Source organism: Palaemon carinicauda, chromosome 1 (genome assembly GCF_036898095.1).
Source record: "Palaemon carinicauda isolate YSFRI2023 chromosome 1, ASM3689809v2, whole genome shotgun sequence".
Taxonomy (NCBI): Eukaryota; Metazoa; Arthropoda; class Malacostraca; order Decapoda; family Palaemonidae; genus Palaemon; species Palaemon carinicauda.
Window position 1 is genome coordinate 180961933 of NC_090725.1, and position 16474 is coordinate 180978406.

General features: G+C 43.3%; 1 protein-coding gene across 2 annotated transcripts in view; it reads left to right on the forward strand.

Annotated features, from left to right (window-relative positions):
- Positions 1-16474, forward strand: part of san (Probable N-acetyltransferase san) — a 96075-nt gene that overhangs the window by 23695 nt on the left and 55906 nt on the right. For both annotated transcript variants that reach the window (XM_068386351.1, XM_068386344.1), the window contains exon 2: positions 1919-2055. In XM_068386351.1, coding sequence (XP_068242452.1) covers positions 1919-2055 — 137 coding nt within the window. The remainder of the gene's footprint in view (positions 1-1918; positions 2056-16474) is intronic.

The window sequence follows — 16474 nt, forward strand, 5'->3', positions numbered from 1 at the left end:
CTAGAGATTTTCAGCCTCCTGGGTGGACCGCTGGATCTCGTAAGGATAGCAGACAGAATGAGACAGAGAACCATTGAAGTCAGCTTCCTTCTCAGGTACGAACCTCTTAAGTGGTTATATTTAACTCTTAAGTGAATTTCCAATTATGTTGCTGTCTCTGACCCGCCACCAAGGGTGTCAGTCAGCCATTCTTGTATAACCAGCGGGTAAGTTTTATGTTTAAAAATGATATTTTCATGATAAAATAAATTTTTTAACATACTTACCCGCTGGTTATATAAGTTATAATCCCACCCTCCTCCCCTCTAGAGACCAAGGGGCATGGAAGGTCTGAATTGGTTGGAATAGTTCGGCCTGTCTACCGCCAGGGCGCTAGTGTACACCTGGCATATCTGCGATTGCCACAAGTTTTTTTAATTTCTGCCGGAGCGTCCAAGGGACTATAGCCATTCTTATATAACCAGCGGGTATGTTCAAAAATTTATTTTATTATGAAAATATAATTTTTCAAACCACCTACGAGAAGCCTGGAACTCTGAGGGTGCCTGCTTCGATGTTGCTTCTCTTTCATCAGCTTCGGCCTGAGCATGCACGAGATCACCGAACATGGCGCTGGCTTTCTGTCTGATTATCGCTTTGGTGATAGTGTCTCCAGCCATTTCTTTGTCCCTTATCCAAACAAGCAGAAGTGTCTCCATCTCATCATGGATGTGGCTCCTCTTGCTGGAGAAAACAGTCATGCCCTTAGGTGTTGCTGCTTTGATAGCTTCCTTCTGCTTCAATATCGTTCATATCGTAAAGAGATTTCGCCCATATTCCTTCTCAATCACACTTAACCACATGCCAGCCTTGTTTTTCTTGATTGTTTCCATCTTCATCTCCATGGTAAGCATTATCCTCTTCTTTCCTTTGACATCAGTGACTTTCTTGGGACCCATGGCTATTAATGTAATGTAACTTCACACACGATGCAGTACAATTGTTACGAGGGCGAAATCACAAACACTAAGTCAATGCGTACGATATCGCTGCCGAAACAAAAAGACATAGGAACCCCAATGCGTAGAGGCATGATGGGATACAGTACAGTAGATGTTGGCCAATAGAAGAGCAGGATCTTATGGTGGTAACTAGCATCTGAGTAGGGAGATAACCAATGGGAGCGCTTGAGGATGGTAGCGAGTTTACAGGCTGGCGGGGCGCGAATTTTAAAATCGGTCTCGGACTCTGTCAGGCTCGTGCACCATACCTCCTTAAGTTGTCCGAAACATTTTTCGTGATGCGAGTCGTAAAATTCTTTGCATCTTGTTTTGCAGAGTGACAATTTCGTAAGCAGATTCTTTCGTCTCGAGAGGTTGGACTGTATTGAATTAAAAGTTCAAGATAGAGTCGACTGGCGAAATCTAACCGAGGCCCTTAGCGTCATAGGCATAGAAGGAGATGATGATGAGCACGGAGGAATACCTGGGTTAAAGACCAGCCAGTTGGTTAAGATTTCCTCCCACCTTAGTAGTGAGTCTTCCCTAATAAAGAGTGAAAAGGTTTCTATTTGTGACAGAACAAATGACAGATTTAAGAATAATTCGTATTTTTCCGTACGATACAAACCTTGAGCTCTATACAAATTTGTCTTGCCATCACCTATCCCCCTGCAAGTCCTGTCACCATTCTAAAGTGTGGATGTGAACGGGGTAGCCAACTAGCAGTGGGGTATTTTTACCTCACTAAACACCACATGGCTAGTCTTCCAGCTTCACTGAAAGTATATTCCCTAATAAAGAGTTCAAGGTTTGTATCGTTAGGAAAAATACAAATTATTCTTAAATTTGTCATGTTGGGGATAAACTATTAATTACTCTTAAGTATACAATTCTCCTGATACTGCAATTGCTTTAAATTTTATATCCAATTCTTTCAGGGCACGTATTGAGCTTGGTGATGTAACTCCTCACAACATTAAGCAGCTGAAGCTTCTCAATCAGGTTGTATTCCCTGTTAGCTACAATGACAAATTTTACAAAGATGTGCTTGAAGCTGGAGAGTTAGCAAAATTAGGTAAGACAAAATATACATATAGTATTACAATAATGTTTGACTGTAATTGAGGCTAGTTATACAGTACATTACCTGTATATCATTATACGATTATGGCTCCCTGGTCTGGGCACCAAAATATATTATACTATGGCTCATGATTGGGAACCATACATATGTTACATGTATATTACGGCTGGCAAGCTAAACAATCTCTCTTGTTCCAAACTCACCCATTTGTTTGTACATTATATCTGTTACACTTGAAAATACTAATACACAAACTCTGAGACAGTTAAATAACTCCCTGACAGCAATATATAAAACACTGAATATCCAAAGGTCTCTCAAGTACACTCAAAACTAAACTGGGTAATTATTATTGCGAATATTCAAAGCTCTAACTTCGGTTCATTAATAGGATTCGAGCGATTACTATTCGAAACAATGGTGATTGGAATAATGCACTCCTTACAAAAATAAATATATTCTGTATAAATTATAACCCTTTGAAAGAATTTACATAAAAAAATAAATAACTCAAAATATTAAGTCTGAACAAAACTTAGATGTTTCTAACTATACAAACCTTAGCTTTTTAAATATTTAACTTAGCCGGTGGATATATATGTAGCCAATGTCTCCGACGGTCGACAGATTAAAAAAACTCGCGAGCGATCACCTTGGTGGTTGCTGGGTGTGAACACAAGCACCAACTGCCGGCAGTTCTTCTCTGTCGTTGAAATGACAACATTGGTTCCGCTCGCGCTTAACCTCAAAGTTTTCAACTAATTGGTGAAGTACTTTTTACATGGTTTTATGGCTTTCGCCGTGTTGGATTATTCTCAAACTATAAGATCTTCAAAAGAAACTCTTTTTGAAAGGAGAGAAAAATTTTTATCCTTTTTTTTTAATCTCTCTCTGGATTTTCCACGGTAGAGAGAGAGATGGCCTCCCCTCCCCTCGGTGTATGGAAGTGTGTTAAAGGCTTTTAGTTTTTAGTAATTATTTTATCACTTTATAAGTTATTGTTGATATTTATAGATTTACCTTTATATTTTTATATCTCACCCGCCTTTATTAGGCCTCTTCGATTCTCTTTCCATTTATACTAAACACCGAGATAAATTTTATATTTTTTATAAGCGACCTATGCCTATCCTTTGTAGGAGGTACTTACTTGGAAAACGAAGTTAAGCAACGTTGAGCCCATTCAACTTTTATATTTTATATTTTTATAGATTGATAGGATTAATATTTTTAGAAAATATTTTAAGTGATTTTTTGTCTTAAAATTTATTCTTTGAATAGTCTTCGTTCTGTTTTCAAAGATGAACTAGCTTTAAGTTTATTTATGCAACGCAGTTTGCACTCTATCGTTACGATAGAGAAAGAGAGTCACGGTGTCACTTTGCAGAAGAGTTAATCGATTTTGATGTTTAGTTCATTCTTCTCACAAACTGAAGTTTTTTAAATACTTATTAAAAGGAACATGTTATTTTGCAATTTCTTAGTCCTTTTAGTATTTTTCTTTAGTCAAATAACCTTTTATTGACGAAGAGTGAATGAGCCAATACTCTCGTGACAAGAGCCGAGTGTCATTGAAGAGAGAGAGAACGATCCAAATCTTTGTTCTCGTCCAAAGTCTCTATACAAGGAATTTGGGAGTGTGTATCGTTGTTCTTCTCGATTCAGATATTTACTCTCGTTCCAAGTCTCTGCACAGAGAGAAAGAGAGAGAGAGAGAGAGAGAGAGAGAGAGAGAGAGAGAGGATGAAACGTAGTCCTTCACGATATAGTTTTTTAGTCTCATCTCAAGTCATGATAATTTTTAACTTTATATATTTCCATTTTATTATATATATGTATATGTTTATTAATTTTTGCATGTGTGACACTATGTACTAATGAGCTTACATTATACGACATATTTCGCAATTCTAACCTTTTGATTTAAGTGAGAATTGCTTGCTTCAGATAGAAATCAGCTTTATTCATGTGTAATGTGAAATTATTAAAAAATGCGAGTGTCAGTGAAGAAAGTGCGAAAAACATGTTCAGTGTTGCGGAGGGTTCATCTGTTCGTACTTATCGTTCACCCAGTCCGAGACCTCTTTCAAGCTCCCCAACCCCTGGGAGAAGCAATGTCACAAGACCAAAGGGAACAAGAGGTGTTAAACCACGAACAGACGTTTTCCCTCACAAGTTATTGTCAGTGTTGCGGAGGGTTCGTCTGTACGTTCTTGCCGTTCACCCAGTCCTATATCTCTTTCAAGCTCCCCAACCCCTTGGAGAAGGAATGTCAAAGAGACCAAAGGGAACGATAGGTTTTATACAACGAACAGACGTTCCCTCACAAGTTGCGGTTGTCGTTTCTCGTAATGTTCGCCCTTAGCTTGAGAGAGGTGAGACTAAGTTCTCCTCACCCTCCGAAGACTTTAACGTAATATTAAAATCCTAAAACAAAATGTATGTCCTGGTTGCAGTCATTAGAGCAGTTAAGAACGTCTACTTTCAACGGAGTAAGACTCATCTGCCAAACGTTACTTTATAACGTCTGGTGTTGTTGCCTCGGAGACCCCGGTACAGGGTCTCGGTTCTTTATTTTCGTTTGCAGTTTCCAGTCGTAATGTGAGTGCTGCTCCCGTTTTCATTACTGACGTTTTGGATCGAACGTTGCCTAGTCACATTCTGATCCTCGTGTGTAATTTTTAATTTACTGCAGATTATGCAGTCGAAACTATCGACGTTAATGCAGTCATAGTCGAGCGTCAGTCTTTACAGTCAGCAGTAGCGTCGAGCTGCAGTCAATGCAGTCACGACTTTACTTCGAGCTGCAGTCACTGCAGTCACGACGTGACGTTGGATTTCAGACATTGCAGTCACTGCAGTCACGACGTGACGTTGGATTTCAGACACTGCAGTCACGACGTGACGTTGGGCGTCAGACACTGCAGTCATGAAGTGACTTTGGAAGTCAGACACTGCTGTCATTAAGTGACTTCAACCTGCAGTCATTGCAGTCACAAAGTTGATGCAGTCATGGCGTGACGTCGAACTTAAGACACCGCAGTCACAACTTGACGTCGATGTCAGTCAATGCAGTCACGACTCACGTCGTTCTTCAACCTCTACCTGTTTTTCATCGACAGGTTGATAATAGTTGTCAAGATTATCCATCGCGACTTCTTAATGGCTCTCAACCTAATAGAGACATAGACTTCCAGTTGAAGTTATTCTGAGGAGGAAGAGGATATTTCTCCTTTCCAGCTGTTCCTTTGGGTATCTTCTCTGAAGTAGAGGAACATAGATCTGCTTAACAGTCTTTATATCTTAATAAGATCATGACTGTTTTTAAGGAAGTTTTTCCTTCGCTTTTTGTTCCTGCTGCTCCACGCTCGCCTCCTTCAGAATTCATTTAGGGTTGGCTGCCTCAGCTCCCTCTTTTACTCATTCGTGCTCTCTCGGTATTCTAAAAGTTTTTTACGTTTGCTGAGAGAATGGTTGAAGACGATAAGAAGTCTTACTATGTCAATCTTTGCCTTCCCTCCAACCGGTTGGAAGATCTTTTGGCAGCTTAGTATGGAACAGGAGCAGACCAATGGTCTGTCCTCTTGTTGAAGGAAGGGTACATTGTACCATTTGTAAAGAAACCTCCTCTTGTCCAAAAGCCGATAAATCTCTCTCTCCCTATAACGAGAGGAAACCAGGAGACAAGCTTTGCACCTACAAGTGTCTCTCTTGTTGGAGAAGGGAATTGTGGTGAAGTTTTTCTAAACCTTCAGTCTCTAAGCTTTTATAACCTCCTCTGCCTAGTTCCAAAGAAATCAGGAGGTTGGAGACCAGTGCTGGATGTGAGCACGCTCAATGGTTTATTCTTTGGAAGCTTCCAAGTCTGTGCTTTCAGCAGTAATGGAAAGCGATTGGATGTCCTCACTCGATTCCAGGACGCTTACTTCCATATCCCTATCCATTCGACCTTCCAACTATATATAAGGATCGTGTATGGGAACGAAGTTTTCCAATTTCGAGTTCTGTACTTCGGTCTCAGCACTGCTCTTCTTGTGTTAACGAAGCTCATGCGGAACGTGGCGAGCTTCCTGCACTCGACAGGTGTCAGAGCCTCCTTTTACTTAGACGACTGGCTACTCAGGGCGTCATACTTCATTCACTGTCTGAAGGACCTCAGATGGAACTTGTCCCTAGCGGAGGACTTAGGTCTCCTTGTAACTAGGAGAGGTCTCTTTTGACCCCATCTCTAACTATTCTCTATTTTTAGGATGGAGATACGGAGTCTAGTTTTTCAGGATTTTCCGTCTCCCACAAGAATAGAGCAAGCTCTGTTAAAAGTCCGTCACTTGCAAGAGAAAAGCAGTTGCTCAGTAAGAGTTTGGATGAGCCTCGTGGGAACTCTTTCATCGCTGGAGCAGTTTATCTCTCTGGGGAGACTCAACATTCGCCCTCTCCAGTTTCACCTAAACCACCATTGGAACAAGGAGAAGGGCTTAGAGACGATTTCTATTCCAATCTCCAACTCAGTCAAGACTTGTCCGACTTGGTGGGACAGCAACATCAGACTTCGAGAAGGTCTTTCTCTTGCGATCAAGAACCCAAACCATGTGTTGTATTCTGACGTATTGGATTTGGGTTGGGAGCGACACTGGACACTCTGGAATGCTCGGGTCTTTGGTCCACAGATCAGAAGAAACTCCATATAAACTGCAAAGAACTTCTGGCAGTCCATCTAGCTTTAAAGAGTTTCAAGAGTCTGGTTCAGAACAAAGTGGTAGAGGTGACTGCAGACAATACCACGGCCTTAGCGTATATCTCAAAACAAGGAGGGACTCACTCTCACTCCCTTTTCATCACCACAAGGGACCTCCTCATTTGGTCAAAGGCAAGAAACATCTCTCTTTTGACAAGATTCGTGCAAGGAGAAATGAATGTCTTAGCGGACTGCCTCAGCAGAAGAGGACAAGTCATCTCCACGGAGTGGACGTTACACAAGAATGTGTGCGAGAAGCTATGGATGACATGGGGTCAACCCACCATAGATCTGTTTGCGACTTCACTGACAAAGAGGCTCCCAACTTACTGCTCTCCAGTTCCAGATCCAGAGGCAGCCCACATAGACGCTTTCCTGCTGGACTGGTCTCACCTAGACATCTATGCCTTCCCACCATTCAAGATCCTAAACAAGGTTCTTCAGAAGTTCACCTCTCACGAAGGGACCAGGTTGACGTTGGTTGCTCCCCTCTGTCCGTCGAGAGAATGGTTCACAGAGGTACAGTACTTCTATGGCTGCTGGACATTCCAAGAAGTTTACCGTTACAGATGGATCTCCTGCGTCAACCTCATGTAAAAAGATATCATCAAAGTCTCCCCGTGCTTCGTCTAACTGCCTTCAGACTATCGAAAGACTCTCTAGAGCTCGAGGGTTTTCGAAGGAAGAAGCTAGAGCGATCGCAAGGGCTAGAAGGTCCTCTACCATCAGGATCTACCAATCTAAATGGGAGGTATTTAGAGACTGGTGCAAGTCCTCCTCTATTTCCTCTTTCAATACCACTGTAGCACAGATTGCAGACTTTCTACTTTATCTTAGAAATGATCGCATCCTTTCTGCCTCAACCATTAAAGGCTACAGAAGCATGTTAGCTTCAGTTTTTAGACATAGAAATTTGGATCTGTCTAATAATAAAGATCTTCAAGACCTTCTCAAGTCTTTTGAGACTTCCAAGGAGCGTCAGATCACTACTCCTGCTTGGTATTTGGACGTGGTCCTTTAGTTCCTTATGTCTGAAAGGTTTGAGCCGTTGAATTCAACATCACTCAAAGATCTTACACTCAAAACTCTCTTTTTAGTGAGCATGGCTACCGCAAAGAGTTAGTGAAGTATATTCCTTCAGCATAAATATCGGCTTCTGCTCTAATAAAGAAGTATGATCGCTTCAACTTGGTTTTTTTAGCCAAAAGAGAACGGCCATCTTGTCCATGGCCTAAGTCGTTTAAACTTCCCAGTCTATCTGAAATTGTTGGGAACGAAATTGAAAGAGTCCTGTGCCCCGTAAGAGCTCTTAAATTTTATTTAAATAGAACCAGAATGCTGCGAGGTAATTCAGAGGCTTTATAGTGTTCAGTTAAAAAGCCCTCCTTACCGATGTCGAAAAATGCGTTGTCATATTTTATTAGACTTTTAATTAGAGAGGCCCACTCTCATTTAAGTGAGATTGATCTGAAATTGCTTAAGGTTAAAACTCATGAAGTTGGAGCGGTGGCAACTTCATTAGCGTTCAAACAAAATAGATCCCTTAGAAGCATTATGAACGCAACCTTTTGGAGTAGTAAATCTCTGTTCGCTTCACATTATTTAAAAAATGTCCAGACTCTTTATGAGGACTGCTACACGTTGGGACCATTCGTAGCAGCGAGTGCAGTAGTGGGTGAAGGTTCTACCACTATATTCCCTTAATCCCAATATCCTTTTTCTTCTCTTGAAACTTTTAATTTTTTGGGTTGTACGTGGAGACTAAGAAGTCTTCTGCAATCTTTTGATTTGGCGGGTGGTCAAACTTGTTTCTTGAGAGCGCCTAGATCAAGGGTATTGATGAGGTCCTGTTACAGGGGTGTTCACCCTAAATATAACAGCTCCTAGAAGTCTTTCAGCACCCTGAGTGGAACGCTGGGCTTCATAAGGATAGCGGACTAATGAGGCAGAGTATCATCAGAGTCAGCTTCCTTATCAGGTACCTATACTCAAGTTTATTTTTTGGATAATTGTCAAAAACTCTTGAGCTTATATTCCTTTAATGTTTAATACTGGTCTCTACCCTCCACCAAGGGTGTGAATCAGCTACATGTATATCCACCGGCTAAGTTAAATATTTAAAAATGATATTTTCAATTTAAAATAAATTTTTCAATATTAAACTTAGCCGGTGATCATATAGCTGTCAGCTCTGCTGCCCGACAGAAAAACCTAAGGACAAAATACGCCAGCGATCGCTATACAGGTGGGGGTGTACATCAACTGCGCCATCTGTCGAGCAGGTACTCAAGTACTCCATGTCAACACAGAACCAATTTTCTCTCTGTCGTGCCACTGGCAAGACCTACTAAATACGCTGTTACTAACTGGATTTGTTTTCACAACTATTTGGTGAAGTACACTATTCCAGTTTTGAGCTTTCGCTATGCAGGGGTTTTATCTTCATCTCAAAACTTGAACTCGTTTTGGATAGATTTAATTTTGGTGACAAAGAGAGTATGGAATCTCTTTCACTTTTAAATGGCCGACCCTTCCCTTAGACGGAAGTGTGTTTAGGTTTTTAGTAATTTTGCTTAACATATTTTATATCTCTCCGCCTTTATTAGGCCTCTTCGATTAACTTTCCATTTATTATAAACATATAAAAATAAATTTTTATGTTTTGTTTATATGCGATCTTTCCTGATAGTAGGCGGTCCTAACTTGGAACCGAAGTTAATCAACGTTGAGCCCGTTATATCGTGTTTAGCCTTTAAAGAATTTAAAACTTTTTAAATTTAATGTTTTATGAAAGAATTTCTTTGATAGTCTTCGTACTGTTTTCAAAGATGAACTAACGTTTAGTTTTTTACACTACGCAGTTGTTGACGTTCAGGACGTTCAACATGCGCTCTATCGTTACGATAGAGAGAGAGTGTATCACGGTTTCACTTTGCAGTAAGAGTAAATCGATTTTGACGTTTCGTTCATTCTTTCTTAGCTTAAAAGGTTTAAATTCTAAATTAAAGGAACTTTTATTTGGAAAACCTTTCAGTTTTTTCCTTTAGCCAAATAACATGTTTTTTTGACGATATATTATTGGGCTCTTCTCTCAGGTGCGAAATCAAGAGAGAAAGAGAGTGAGAGATAGAGACGGAGGGAGAGAGAGGAGAAAAAACGTTGCGTTCAAGCGGGTAACGTTGTTCTCGTGTTACTCTCCTCCCTAGTCGCTGTACGGGGAAGAAGGTAAAACATTTCTAGGGTTTTATTCTTGTCCCCAGGCTATGTGCGGTGAGAGATTGTAAACGTAGTTTATTTGAACTAGTGTTTAGTCTCTTTCCCAGCCACTGAATTCTTTATCTTTATATATGTTTTCTGTTTTTGCTAGTATTAATGAGCTGCATTATACGACTGTTTCGCAATTACTACCTTTTAATGAAGGGTAGAATTGCGTGTTTCAGGTAGAAATCAGTAAAAGTTTCGATTTCAGTGAAATAAGTGCAAAACAGAAAATCGAAGTGATAAAGTGATATGCGCAAAGTGTTACAGTGTTGCGTCCGAGGGTTCGTCTGTTCGTGCCTGTCGTTCACCTAGTCCGGGACCTCTTGCAAGCTCCCAAGCCCAGGGGAGAAGTAATGTCGAACGACTTATGGGTTCGTCAGGCCTTGATCAACGAACAGACGTTTCCCTCCGTGGTTTCGGGCGTATCTACCCAAGATCGCCCCACCCACACAAAGACGAGAGAGCCCATTTACTTCTCGTCTGCGGAAGAGGTTTCTCGTAAGAAACCATGGACCAAGGTCTCGCAGCTTATTAAGCGCAAGTCGGTCCCTTCCGCGCAAGTCCAACGGCCCAGTTGTAGCCACTGGGTCAGTTCGGACTCGCTGCAGTCTTCCGACGACTGCTCACCTCCTAAGAGAGGCAAAGCGGTACCGCAACAGGCAGTAACACCATCTGTTGCCGCACCTGCTGCTGTAGACCCTAAGTGGTCTTTGCTACAGTCTATGCAGACACAGTTAGCATCTTTTATGCAGGAGTATCGTGCGGAGAAGGTTGACGCTGCACCCGTTAGCCTACAACCAACCACGGTTGTGCGTACAGTAGACGCTGACGCTACCTGCTCCCGCACTCCGGCTGTGAGAGTTCCACCACCCATGCGCAGTGTACCCTGCCAGCCGCACGTTGACGTTCACAGACGCACAGAACCATCCGTTGACGTTCGCGAGTTACAACAACAACCTAAGTTGTTTTGTTTTGACGCGGTGCGTCAACCTCCGCATTCTAGAGTGGTTTTGACTACTCAGTATAGACAGTCAAAGCAGTCTCGAGTGAACACTGTATGTCCTCACGCACCTGTTGTGGTTGACAGTTCAGTTGTTGACAGTTCACAGACTGTCAAGCAGTTACATGACGTTGCCTCCTGGTCTGCTACTAATGCACCAGTGCTGTATGTCCTCACGCACCTGTTGTGGTTGACAGTTCAGTTGTTGACAGTTCACAGACTGTCAAGCAGTTACATGACGTTGCCTTCTGGTCTGCTACTAATGCACCAGTGAGAGACTCACTGAGATAACCTAGCTTTTATCGGACAAGGTTCCTGTAGATGAGAAAGTGCTGTTCTCCCTCCTACTGATATTCCTTTGAGGACTCTGTCATTTGGAGAGGAGCCTTAAGCTGCTTAGCCTCCTATGGACTTTAATTAAATCATGATGATTTTTTTTTAAGGATCTTCGTCCGGATCTTGTAACTGCTGCTCCTCGTTCGCCTAAACGTCAGAACTTACACTAGGCCTAGCTACTTCGAAGCCGTTGTTGTTAAGCTAGTGCTCTCTCGCTCTCCTAGAGAGCGTTACGTTGGCTAGGCGACTGGTTTTTGCACCAGGAGGAGTTTTAGGGATACAGCCTTTGATTTCCCTTCTTTTAAACTGGCTTATAGAGCGAGAGTCTGATAGGACTCGAGAGAAGTTCTCGGCTTGGGAGTTCATGCCTCTGCCCAGATAGACTTCTCAATTCTGGTAGACTCGCCCTGGCGCCTAGCCAGGAGACGCTCCAAGTTGTTTACAGGTCAACTTCTCACTTTTGTCGAGCCTTTGAAGTTTTGCTGTACTATTATGTCACACATAACAAGGCTTCCAGGGATGGTAAATGGTTCCGCCTCAGTCGCTAACCCCGTCTGTTGCCACACCTGCTCCCGTAGACCCTAAATGGGCTTTGCTGCAAGACATGCAGTCCAAGCTTGTGTCCTTGATAGAGGACTTAAATACGGAGAAGAACCTTCTGGCCAACAACCTTCCAACCGGTTGGTTGTGCGCCCTGTTGACGCTGAGGTATCCTACTCGCGTCTGCCAGTTGAGGTGGTTCCTCCACCGATGCGACCTAGTGTGGGTTGCCAGTCGCACGTTGACGTTAAGCGACGCTCGGAGGTGGTTGTTGACGTTCAGTGTGTCACTAGGAAGACGTTCAACAACCAGCAGAGGTGACTTGTTGTGACGCAGTGCGTCAACCTCAGCAACCCGGTAGGGTGTTGACTGCACAGCCCAGACAGTTTAGACAGTTTCGGGTTGACGCTGCACTTCCTCGCGCACCCATGGTTGTTGACAGTTCACAGACTGTGCAGCAGTGCCATGATATTGCGTCCGGCTCCGTCACGCATCCACCAGTGCGACCGGATTCAGCGAGTCAGACGTTGCCCACTCCGTTGCCGTTTCCTCATCAGTTTCGGATGAGGAACCCTCTGATGAGGACGTTGCTGAACAAGACGATCAACCCCCAGCCCTGCTATCCATCCAGAAGATGCTGAAGAAGGAACGCTGCCCAGTCAGGCTGTGGATGAGTCTGGTAGGGACACTGTCATCCGTGGATCAATTTGTGTCACTAGGAAGACTACACCTCCGTCCTCTTCTATACCATCTAGCTTTTCACTGGAAAAAGGACAAGACGCTAGAAGCGGTCTCGATCCCGGTTTCCGGAAAGATAAAGTCTGGTCTGACTTGGTGAAAGGACTATATCAACCTTAGAGAGGGTCTTCCCCTGACTGTTCAGACTCCCAACCACGTTCTCTTCTCGGACGCATCGGACGTAGGCTGGGGTGCGACATTAGACGGTAGGGAATGCTCGGGATTATGGAACTCGAGTCAAAGGACAATGCATTTCAACTGCAAGAAGCTACTGGCAGTACGTCTGACCTGGAAAAGCTTCAGGTCTCTCCTTCAAGGCAAAGTGGTGGAGGTGAACTCGGACAACACCACGGCTTTGGCGTACATCTCCAAGCAAGGAGGGACCTACTCTCTGACATGGTACGAGATCGCAAGGGACCTCCTCACCTGGTCAAAAGGTCTAGACATTTCACTAGTAACGAGGTTCATCCAAGGCAACTTGAATGTCATGGCAGATTGTCTCAGTCGGAAGGGACAAATAATTCCAACAGAATGGACCCTCCACAAGGATGTATGCAAGAGACTTTGGGCCACCTGGGGCCAGCCAACCATAGATCTCTTCGCAACCTCGATGACCAAGAGGCTCCCAATATTTTGCTTACCAATCCCGGACCCAGCAGCAGTTCATATAGATGCCTTTCTACTAGATTGGTCACATCTAGATCTATATGCATTCCCTCCGTTCAAGATTGTCAACAAGGTACTGCAGAAGTTCGCCTCTCACGAAGGGACAAGGTTGACGCTAGTTGCTTCCCTCTGGCCCGCGAGAGAATGGCTCACCGAGGTACTTCGATGGCTAGTAGACGTTCCCAGAACACTTCCCCTAAGGGTGGACCTTCTACGTCAGCCACGCGTAAAGAAGGTACACCAAGGCCTCCACGCTCTTCGTCTGACTGCCTTCAGACTATCGAAAGACTCTCGAGAGCTAGAGGCTTTTCGAAGGAGGCAACCAGAGCGATTGCTAGAGCAAGGAGAACATCCACCCTTAGAGTCTACCAATCGAAGTGGGAAATCTTCCGAAACTGGTGCAAGTCAGTATCCGTATCCTCGACCAGTACCTCTGTAACTCAAATAGCTGACTTTCTCTTATATCTGAGGAAAGAACGTTCTCTTTCAGCTCCCACTATCAAGGGTTACAGAAGCATGTTGGCATCAGTCTTCCGTCACAGAGGCTTAGATCTTTCCAACAATAAAGATCTACAGGACCTCCTTAAGTCTTTTGAGACCACGAAGGAGCGTCGTTTGGTTACACCTGGTTGGAATTTAGACGTGGTACTAAGATTCCTTATGTCAGACAGGTTCGAACCGCTACAATCAGCCTCCCTGAAAGATCTCACCTTTAAGACTCTTTTCCTGATATGCTTAGCCACAGCTAAAAGAGTCAGTGAGATTCATGCCTTCAGCAAGAACATCGGATTCTCATCCGAAACGGCTACATGTTCTACAACTTGGTTTTCTAGCCAAACACGAGCTGCCTTCTCGGCCTTGACCAATATCGTTCGATATTCCAAACTTTTCGTATGGTTGGAAATGAACTAGAAAGAGTCTTATGTCCTGTAAGAGCTCTTAAGTTCTATTTAAAAACCTTTACGAGGCCCGTCTGAAGCTTTATGGTGTTCAGTTAAGAATCCATCTTTGCCTATGTCAAAGAATGCTTTATCCTATTTTATCAGACTGTTAATACGAGAAGCTCATTCCCATCTGAATGAGGAAGACCAAGCTTTGCTGAAGGTAAGGACACACGAAGTTAGAGCTGTCGCAACTTCCGTGGCCTTTAAACTAAATAGATCTCTGCAAAGTATATTCGACGCAACCTATTGGAAAAGCAAATCAGTGTTCGCGTTTTTTTATCTTAAGAATGTCCAGTCTCTTTACGAGAACTGCTACACTCTGGGACCATTCGTAGCAACGAGTGCAGTAGTGGGTGAGGGCTCAACCACTACAATTCCCTAATTCCATAACCTTTTTTAATCTTTCTCTTGAAATGTTTTATTATTGTTTTTGGGTTGTCCGGAAGGCTAAGAAGCCTTTCGCATCCTACTTGATTTGGCGGGTGGTCAAAGTCATTTCTTGAGAAGCGCCTAGATTAAAGGTTTTGATGAGGTCCTTTAGTATGGGTTGCAACCCTTCATACTTCAGCTCCTAGGAGTCGCTCAGCATCCTATGAGGATCGCGAGGCTCAGTAAGGAAGACGTACTTAAAAAGGCAGAGTAATTGTTCAAGTCGACTTCCTTACCAGGTACTTATTTATTTTATGTTTGTTATTTTGAATAACTGCTAAAATGAAATACAAAATACTTAGCTCATAATAATGTCAACATGTAATGCTGGTCTCTACCCACCCCCCCTGGGTGTGAATCAGCTATATGATCACCGGCTAAGTTTAATATTGAAAAATTTTATTTTCATTAGTAAAATAAATTTTTGAATATACTTACCCGGTGATCATATATTAAAGGACCCTCCCTTCCTCCCCAATAGAGACCCAGTGGGCCGAGGAGAAAATTGGTTCTGTGTTGACATGGAGTACTTGAGTACCTGCTCGACAGATGGCGCAGTTGATGTACACCCCCACCTGTATAGCGATCGCTGGCGTATTTTGTCCTTAGGTTTTTCTGTCGGGCAGCAGAGCTGACAGCTATATGATCACCGGGTAAGTATATTCAAAAATTTATTTTACTAATGAAAATAACATTTTTGAATATACTTACCCGGTGGATATATATAATTAAAGCCCCCCCCCCCCCCTTCCTCCCCGATAGAGACCCTATGGACTGAGAAGAACTGAATTCCTGGGGAAATATATGCGGTATCCTGCTGGCAGTTGGCGCCATTGTTCACACCCAGCAACCACCACGGTGATCGCTCACGAGTTTTTTTAATCTGTCGACCGTCGGAGACGTTAGCTACAGTACATATATATCCACCGGGTAAGTATATTAAAAAATTTATTTTAAATAGAAAATATCATATTTAATATGGGTATTACTTTCGGCGTAGCTAAAATGATGAGCCATTAATTTTTAACGGGGGTTTACTACCCACACCGCTAGTTAGCGGGGGTAGGGGAGGGTAACTTGCTACCTCCCCCCCTCACACACCTGTGCTTGAGCTCACTTTGCTCTCGGGTCGGATGGTGGTCGTACGTGTCCGCTCTCATCCTCGCCATCGTATTGGCAGCCATTTAATTGCTTTTGTTCTTTCTTTTTTCTAGTTTCTGTGTATGTGAAGTTGGCCTCTGCGATCATGCACTCCTGCCCTGGTTTTCCCGACCGCCTCTGTGGAACGTTCAAGTTGGCGGTCGAGACTGGTCCTCATGCCCATTTTCCTTCTTGTAGGAGCCAACGGTGTGATAGTGTCAACAAGTGTAGTGAGTGTAGGGAGTGGTCTGCCTCCCAGCGGGAGAGGTTTTTGCGATGACGGAAGACGTTCAAACGGGATATTTCTCCGTCGAAGGTTGCTTCGAAGGGAGAAAAACCCAAGGCCTATTCTTCCATTGCCCAAACCTCCTCCGAAGCTCACACTCTGTCGGTCTCTTTCGAGAGACCGTCGAGTGGTAGCGTAGACCGATTTATTGTTAACCAACCTTGGGTATCGAGAGATGAGGTTGCTTTCCCTAGCGAAGCAGCTTCCCCTCCTCCCCTGGGGGAGGACATGTCACTAACACCTGTGTTTCAGCTTTGGTCCTCCTTGGGGCTTACGGGTTTGCCCTCCAAGGAGGTTTTGCTTAACTACATCCGAAGTGACCATGTTGATTGTAG